Source organism: Arvicola amphibius, chromosome X (assembly GCF_903992535.2).
Source record: "Arvicola amphibius chromosome X, mArvAmp1.2, whole genome shotgun sequence".
Lineage (NCBI taxonomy): Eukaryota > Metazoa > Chordata > Mammalia > Rodentia > Cricetidae > Arvicola > Arvicola amphibius.
Window position 1 is genome coordinate 114,311,847 of NC_052065.1, and position 9,665 is coordinate 114,321,511.

The 9,665-nt window shown below is 36.4% G+C and overlaps 1 protein-coding gene across 1 annotated transcript; it reads right to left on the reverse strand.

The window, feature by feature from the left end:
- Positions 1–7,135: 7,135 nt before the first annotated feature.
- Agtr2 (angiotensin II receptor type 2) lies at positions 7,136–8,230 on the reverse strand. Its single transcript, XM_038317519.1, has one exon. The coding sequence runs from the start codon at positions 8,225–8,227 to the stop codon at positions 7,136–7,138; it is 1,092 nt and encodes a 363-aa protein (XP_038173447.1). The 5' UTR covers positions 8,228–8,230.
- Positions 8,231–9,665: the final 1,435 nt, after the last annotated feature.

Here is a 9,665-nt window from a genome sequence, read left to right on the forward strand (position 1 = left end):
AGACTTTCAGAATATGGCATTTAAAATGTTTTAAGAATTTAGCACTTTTCAGGACAATGAGATACATCTGCTCCTGCAGTACCAAATTACTTCAAGAGAAAGAATGGGGAATCAACAAAGAGGCTCCTTTATGGAGTTTGCTAAACGCATTGAGCAAAAATAGGTTCTTTGCATAATATTAAGGTTTGTATGAACTGTACTCTTTAATATTATGTTGTATGAAAACTGGTACTGCTTAATATTATGTTGTTATGAACTATACATGTAAGGGCCCACAGAAAAATGGAACTGGCTAAAGTTTGTCTATAGAAGGTGGAAGACAGTCCTTAAGAGTCCTGCTTATTGAAGAGTCTGGCCATAAAGAAAAAGGTGACTGCTGGGGCAAACTCTCAATATAGGTTAAAACGGTCTTTAAAATTTGATGCTTATGAGAAAGTCTGCCAGGATATTATGGGTGGCCATGTTAAGCCTAAAGATGAATACCCACCCATTGTTACAGAAGAACTTGGAATGCCTTTCCAGGTAGCAAGATGTCTCTGTAATGGCTAGAGTTTTGAAAATTGCTTACAATGCACTTCCTGTGTAATTAGGATATTATATAAAAAAAACTTTCTGGGGTCTTTAATGGAGTTAAAGAATAGATAGTTATAGTTATAATTTTCCTTAGTTATGATAAAGATGAATTAGATATAATATTGTAACTCTAATTCTCACTTGATACTTGTTTTTATATGCAATTTTACTTTGTTAAAGTTAAAACCTTCTTTTTATTTGAACAGATAAGGAAAAATGGTGTAGAAAGTCCTTATGTCTATGTGTTGTTTTTATTGGTTAATAAATAAAGCTGTTTCAGCCAGTTGCTCAGCAAAATAGGGCAAGGCAGGAGTTCCAAGAAGATAGAGGAAAAGAGAGTAGGCAGAGTCAAGCAAAGCAGTTGCCACAGGAGATAGACACCTCTACCAGAGCCCACTAAAACTTTGCCGGTAGGCCACTAATTCGTGGTGATACACATATTAATAAAGATGAATTAGTTTAGGATTTAAGAGCTAGCTAAAATACACTTAATCTATTGGCCAAACTGTATTGCAAATAATATAGATTCTGTGTGATTATTTTGGGTTTAAGTGGTCAGGAATGAAGAAGCAGTCTCTGCCAACAGTTTGATGAGGATTATCCAAAGATTATCATTAGTAACTTTAAATGTAATCAGGTCAAAAGGTCAGATTAAGAAACCACTGAATCAATCAGAAAGCTTGTTTTTGAAATATTTTTCCTCCAATACCATTCTCAGTACCAAAATATGTATTAGATGCCTTAATAATAAATATTATAATTTATTATTTATATTTGTAAATATATGTTTATGTATTATTGTTTATATTTAATTAAATAAAATAGATAAAACAACTCAAATAGCAGAAGATCATTTTCTTATAGTTTACTTTTGAAGGCTGGAATTCCTAGATCTGAGTGCCAGCATGATGAAGTTCTGGTGAAGATTCTCTTTCCAGCTTGAAAAGCAGGAGGTGGCCTTCTCACTCTTACTTATATGACCTTTGCTTTGTGTAAGTGGAGAAACATGGTAGTGGTGGGTAGAAGTAAATTTTTTTCTTATAATGCTATCAAACTTAGATTTTTTTTGGACCCCAAATTATGATTTATTTTATCCTTTGTTACTTCCAGATACCTAAATACAGTTGTATTGAATGTTACTGATTCCATTGGAATTTGGATTGGGGGACTACATAATAACATATCCCCAAGTAAAAGTAAAAATATTATTTCAAAGTAGTTGTTTACAAACATTTCAAGCTGTTATGACATCAAAAAATGATCATTGTTAAAGTTTTTATAGTGGTAATTATCACTCCAGTGCTTTAAGGGAAGGAATCTTGACTTCAGAAAAGACTTAGAATGGTTTCAATCTTTTCAGAAAAGGGGGATCTGTATGCATCCTCTATGCATTAAAATGTTGAGCTTGGGTTCTGGGGAGTGTGGGGCTCCTGAAAATAAGGGAATCAAGAGCTAGACTTTCTAAGAAGCTCCAAGCTCTTATTGTGTAGTCTCTGTGTTAAGACAGTCCCTACTTCTGTCATCAAGAAGACACACCTCAGAGCTGGAGAGATGGATCAACAGGCAAGAACACTGACTGCTTTTCCAGGGCCCTGGAGTTGGATCTCTAAAAATCACATGGTGGCTCACAACTTCCTGTGATTTTAGTTCCATGGGATTCAAAAACATCTCCTGTCCTGTGGGTACCACACATGCAAGTGGTATGCAGATATCATGAAGACAAAACACCCAATACACATTTTTAGAGGGCAACATCAACCATCCTTAATCTGGGATACATTTTTGTATCGATAATAAATTTAATATGTAACTCTGGCAGCTTAGAAGAGATTTTTTTATTTTTTTATTTTTTCTTATTTATTTATTTTTAATTAAAAAATTTCCGCATCCTCCCCGCCTCCCATTTCCCTTCCCCTCCCCTCCCTCCCGCTCCTTCTCCTGTCCGAAGAGCAGTAAGGGTTCCCTGCCCTGTGGGAAGTCCAAGGTCCTCCCCCCTCCATCCAGGTTTAGGAAGGTGAACATCCAAACAGGCTAGCCCCCCTCCAAATCCAGTATATGTAGTAGGATCAAAATCCAGTGCCATTGTCCTTGGCTTCTCAGCAGCCCTCATTTTCCGCCATGTTCAGGGAGTCCGGTTTTATCCTGTGCTTTTTCAGTTCCAGTCCAGCTGGCCTTGGTGAGCTCCCATTAGATCAGCCCACCATCTCTGTGGGTGGGTGCACCCCTCGCGGTCCTGACTTCCTTGCTCATGTTCTCCCTCCTTCTGCTCCTCATTTTGACCTTGGGAGCTCAGTCCGGTGCTCCAATGTGTTTTTTTAAAAGAAGGAGAAAACCAGTGTTTGGTATGGAATGTCCTTCCTGCTGGAGTTCAGCTGTTTGTTACTGGCAATATGCATGTGCTTAAAGAATTAAATGTTTAAGTCCACATCAACTATGGCATACATAAGTTGTAAACAAGTGTTTATGTTATAGGAGAAAGAAAAAGGAGGACTTTTATTTTTCTTGCACTTTTTTCAGTTGTTTCATACATACATTACTTCCAAGCTGCTTAAGTGGTAAAGGGAAGGGATCTGCACCAAACTATAGAGCCATCTAATTTCATGTGGTCCTATTGCTGAAGAATAGCAACAGCACATTAATAAAATTATTCATATATATCAATAAATAAAATTATATAAATATACAAATTTATATAAATAATATATAATATATAAAATTATGATAATAGCCAGCTAATAAAATTGTATTTCCTAACACTTTCCATTATTAAGCAATGATAATCAGGTGTGGTCTCATGGATTGCTTAAAGTCCTAATGGTTTTAGGACTTTATAGAAGAGAAGAACTAAATGGGGAAATTGAATAGTAAACCAGATGGAAGTACTGTGTCAAAATATTTAAAATATTAAATTACTATTACACAAGGTGATGAATGGCATACTTGGTATATAATAGACAAAAAAAAGAAAAAGAAATGAGCATGCATGCTGTATCTTATCTAGAATAAACTTTGTAATGTTGTTAGTGGTTATCATCTATGGTTAATTTTAAATTGCTGAAATTTTCATTAAATACTGACTTTATAAGGAATACGTGTCAATTAGTTCTCATCTTAGAAAGAATTCTCTCATCAGGGTCCAGGGGAGAGAAAAATGTCTCTTTCCAAAGATGCTCAATTTTCTAAGTATGTATATACAGGTGAGCTTTTCAATTCAGCTCTGAAGCATGGGTGAGGCCGCAGTGACAACTTAGTGAATTTCTGTTGGGTGTGGAAGTTAGCAGTGCTAATGCAGTTCATCTGCAAATCAGCAAAATAACTAATATATTCTACTTTTTGTTCCAATCCTTTTGTGCTCCAGTCACCCTGTGTGTTCATTCATTTTGTCGAGTTCGTGGTTCTCGTTTTTGTTGAGAAGTGAGGCCACCAGACAATTATCCAGGCTCTGATGCTTGTGACAGAAAGAGACAGGCTAGAATTGGCTTACCTTCATATTTGAAAGCAGGGCTCACACAGACTAGAACTTTTTTTTAAAGGATGCTATTTAGCTTATTTGATTTGGACCATATTTCTCTTTCACAATAAAAACGTATTTTATGTAAATTGCAAGAAACATCTCTGATAACCGAAGGTAATCTCTTATCAGAGATAAACTCCAGATCAACATATTTCTTCCTCAAAAGAAATGTTTCAGAATCCTGATTTGCTTTGTGTGTAACATACTACTAGTTACTCCATGTGGCCTGTGAGGCCTAGGGCACAAGATGGAAGCATTCAAAAACAAGAGAGAAAGCCTTCTCTAGAAACCTCCTCAGTTATTGTCTTAAGTGAAAGTACATCACCTGCCTAGAAACATTTGAATCAGTTATGTTTGGGACAAAAGTTGAAAAACTACGTACAAGTGTCTCTAAAATACTTGATAGCTTGGGACTGATAAGGAAGACACTACATGCTTCTCTGGGGCTGCCCATTGTTCTGTTTTATATATCATTTAAGGATGACCTTCTGTGCCGCAGTTTATTTGTAACATGAGAATAACTGAGTCATAAGAAAAAAGTAGGATAATGCATACAAAATAACACCTGCCGCACAATGTTCAGCTCATAGGTAAAATCTTGAGAAACAACAAAATGGGAAGAAGAAGTTCTTCATGTGGTCTCAATAGGTCTCCTGAAATTTACACTTGCAAAGAAGAAAGTGGATATTTGCATGCAGAAACATACTTTTAGTCAGAATTCATATATTTTTGCATTATCTGTTCAGTTTACATTTCTTACTTGCAGAAAAACTAGGAAAATATGCTTTGGGGTTTATTACTGACCTCCTATGGAAATAGAGACCAGTTTTTTGTTGTTGTTACTATTATTTTATTTCATTCATCTAAGTGTTCTGCCTGCTTGTATGTCTGTGCAACTTGTGCATGACTGGTGCCTGTGGAGGCCAGAAAAGGGTGTTAATCCCCTCGAACTGGAGTTACAGACCCTTCTGAGCTGCCATGTGGGTGCTAATAATTGAACCTGGATCCTCTGAAAGAGAAGCTGGTGGTCTTAACATCTGAGCCATCTCCCCAGCCCCAGAAACCAGTCTTTAAAAATCCAAAAAAGGATTAAGGAAAGTCCCAGAAAATGGAGGGGAAGGGATATATAGTAGTTAGGATTGTGGTAGAGAAAATAACATGGGCTGAATGTTGACAACCTATATGCTAAAGCCTACTTTGCACTTCTGTGCCTGAAAGCTTGCTTGGTTGACACCACATTTGTCATTTGAACCCCAAGGAGGTAGCAGAATTCATTCCCAACATCCTCTTTCCATATGCCTGTTTAGTGTTGACCTGAATGAGTAATGATGTAAGCTGAAACTGAGAAGTATGAATCGGGATTTTCTGGACGATACTAAGAGGAGATAAGAGTCTACACCTGGAGACAGTTAAAACAAATAAGCACACGTGGTCTCCTAATAATGATTTTATTTTTATAAGAAGTTGTCTAAGATTATTTAAAACACAAAGTCGTAACTGATTACACATTTAACTATTTTTTTTTTACCGAAAGAATATGATTACATGAAATCAGGGCTTTTCAGGAAGGGGTGTGAGAGGATTCTTCAAACTAAAAGCCTGGAATCTGATAGAGATGTTGAGTTTCCATAACTTTAAATTAACCTCATAGTTCCGCATTTGTCTAGGAAGGTCTTAGGTAGCCTGGTATAATATGGGGCAGTCAAAGAATGAAATCTGCAACTTGTGAATTAATATTCATTCTCGAGTTTGAGTAAGCTTCAGGTAACTCAGTTTCAGGTAATATATTCCTCTAATGTAGGAGATGTACTCATGTTGAGAATGAAATCTATGGATCTGTGTTTGATTTAAATCACCCTCGCAGACTATTATACATTTTGGAACTGAGCCCAGAGATGCAGGTTCAAACATTTTTGTGGCGGAATGCCTTTGTTCTGACAAGTTCCTTGTAGGACACCAAACTTGCCATTTGTTGGTTCTCTTTGCCCCTAAGAAGGCATCAAAATTCCATTCTGATATAACCTTTTCCTATGCCAGTTTTCAGTCTATTATGAATTTAAGGAATTAAAGAATCCTCTCTTTTTTCAGGGTCAAAGAGATATTTTGGGACGCAGCCCAGAACAAAAGCATGAATAATTAAACTCAAGTCACCATTGAATATATCAAAGCACCACAGTCAAAAGGTTAAAAATTTAAAAAGTGACCTTTACATAGTGTAATAATACACAGAGTTTTGTTGTTGTATTCCAAAATCACCAGAGGAGAATAGAAAGCTTTAAACAATCATCAAAATGGATTAAAAGTTTTCAAAGTATATAATCAGTTTAATTGAGAGTAAAATATTTTTTCATTGCATTTCTCTTTTACTAAATAGTGTACTTTCTAAACCTACGGGACTAAGCTAAAAAAATGCATCTAATTTAATCTACATTCTTAGACCTACTCAGTGTGTAGCTGTATAGGAAGTACAAAGCTATACTCAAGTGAAATGGAAAAGAAACACAACATACAGTTTTTTAAAGGAGAAACCATACACCAAGAGACTGAATCAACTACTACCAACATAAGAAATATATAGAAAAGTATATCATGCTAAACTTAGTGTCCACCTCTCATGGTATATTGTACAATAAGCAATGTAAGAAGTTAAAACTGGCCCTTGTTAAAGGAGAATGAAAAATCTGATGAAATTGGACATAAAACTCCACCAAGAAATGCCAGCATTTTCCAGGGAGAAATCTAAAACTCCAAATCACCATTCATAAATTTTTATCAATTACAGTTGAGATCATTTCCTCCAATTATTTCTGTATTATAGATATAGCTCACCCATGACAATGGTGTGCCAAAGGACCAGAAAAACAAGGCAGAATCACTGAAAACTGGTGGTGTATAAAAATTTTCAGTTATATTTGATTTTCCGTTCTGGGGAAGTAAGCAAAGATTAGACAAGGCAAAGACACAGATTATATTGATGCCACTTAAGGATTATTTGTATGGGCTTCCAAACCAATAGGTAAGCTGGTTACATGCATCCCATGAACAAATTTAAGACACAAAGGTGTCCATTTCTCTAAGAGAACTACTTTTTCTGCACGACATAGTCTCTCTTTTGCCTTGGAGCCAAGTAATCGGAACCCTGAACACACTACGCAGCTTCTGTTGGAAGCGGTTTCCAACAAAGCAATACAGAAAGGGATTAACACAGCTGTTGGTGAATCCCAGGAGGATGGCAAAAGGAAGTGCCAGGTCAATGACTGCTATGACTTCACAGCTATTAATGATACCCATCCAGGCCAGAGCATCCAGGAAGGTCAGAACATGGAAGGGAAGCCAGCAAATGATGAACGCCAACACAACAGCAGCTGCCATCTTCAAGACTTGGTCACGGGTTATTCTGTTCTTTCCATAGCTATTGGTCTTCAGCAGGTGTTTTCTGATTCCAAAGTAACACGTTGCTATGAATATTAAAGGAATAATAAAACCAAGAATATTTTTCATTAGGGCAATCCCAGCAGACCACTGGGCATATTTCTCAGGTGGGAAAGCCATAATACAAGCATTCACGCCTAAATATTCGATGGTTCTGACATCTCGGAAATAAAATGTTGGCAGTGAGGACAGACAGGCCATACACCAGACAAGGGGCACTACATAAGATGCTTGCCAGGGATTCCTTCTTTGAGACAGAAAGGGGTAGATAACCGATTGATACCTATCAACACTCATGCAGGTAATGAAAAAAATGCTGGCAAACATGTTCAGGGTCAGAAAAGAACCAAACACTTTGCACATCACAGGTCCAAAGAGCCAGTCATATCTGTAAGAGTAATAGGATGCCCAGAGAGGAAGGGTGGCCAAAAGGAGTAAATCAGCCACAGCGAGATTGAAAATGTAGATGCTGGAAACCTTTTTAGGGCCCTTTTGACAACAAAACAGTGAGACCACAACAATATTAACAGCAAACCCAATGACAAAAATGATGTAGTAGAGAACAGGAATTGCTTCCAAATGCTTATCTGATGGCTTGTGCGAGCAGTTAAAGGTGGACTCATTGGTGCCAGATATGTTGAGACTATCAAAAGGAAGGCTGCTCGTGATGTTTTTGCTTGTAGCGGCAAAACTGAAGTTGTCCTTCATACTGAATTGTCAGCGTCTCCTAGTCCTCACGTCTTCTCTAGGGGAGAAAAGTAGAGTGTTTAATGCACATCCAAAACCTAAGGAATATTTGTGTCATAAGCATTTTTAAAAATTGTTAAAGGTCATAATAAGGTAAGCGTTTGTGCAAACATTATAAAATAGCACCATGCCTGAAAATAGGACTATTACCTCTTGAGGGAAACAAAATCAACATTCCCTCAGTAGTATTAGACTAAAAATTCTGATAAAATTTTTGTCTTTCTCTCCTCTCATGTCTTTGAAACATCTAGAGAGAAATTAATAGCTTAAATTTAGTCAGGTAGGGATTCTATGAGACAAATAAGAAGGAGCCCAAAAACAACTTGCAAGTTCAAAAGCAGAGGCTTATTTCTCCATTTGCTTTCTAGAAATCTCACTGCTACCCGCTGCTTCACAGATCAGTGCTTAACTTGTTAAATACAAATTGTTACAACCATGGAAAATATGAGTAGCACAAGCTATAAGAAAAAGAGGTGAGTGTACAAAGAACTGAAAGAATATACGGAAAGAGTATATTGGGATAGAGAGTCAGGGTTTGTCTTTGCTAATGGAAAATAATTTGTTTATTTACATTCCCCTTGTTTTCACTATAACAAGAAGAAACTGTGGACTTGTATGTTTCCTAAAGCCTTTACCTCAAAATTTTGATAGTGAATGCTGGTTTTCAATATGGATATTTAAATCTGATCTATCTCATAGGAAACAAATTAATTTTCACTTTAATTATAAGACAAAGAAAACAAAACCACAAAACAGTTTATAGGTTTGGTTGCTCAATTAAATCAGAATTTAACATCAGTGTCTAATTATGATATAGTCTCACCATTTTTTCTTTGCTATCTTTTCAGTTTAACAGAATTAGATAATCATTACTTTCCAGCATTAAGGACAGTGTTCAGGTGTGTTTGGGGTGGGTTTTTTTTTCTTTACACCAGCCATATTATTTTGAAACAAAAGAAATCTAAAGATAAAAATACAAAGAGAAAAACTATAACACAAGATAATTTCAAAGTACATACAAGCAAATACTCAATTTAGAATGTAACCACCAGAGAACTTCCTAAGAAACGGCAAACTGTCATTTCTGTCAAACGCCCATTCTTTTGTATGATCTTCCAAATGAACATGAAAGAAGCAAAAATAAATCCCACTAAAGACTTACTAGTTGCCAGAGTTTAAAGCAGCTATCATAAATCAGCTTCCTTAGCTCCCACACGCACTCCTGTAAGAGAAACAGCAAAATGCAGTGTTAAAATGCAGGAAAAAGAAACCGTTCGTCCATGCACACAAGCAGTTTTTATTGCTGTATGTTCTCCTTCCCAACTCAAGCGTGTATAAATTGTTCTGACTTACCTTAAAAATTCAGGCTGAAGAAAGCTTTTAGTTCTGTGCTCCCTCC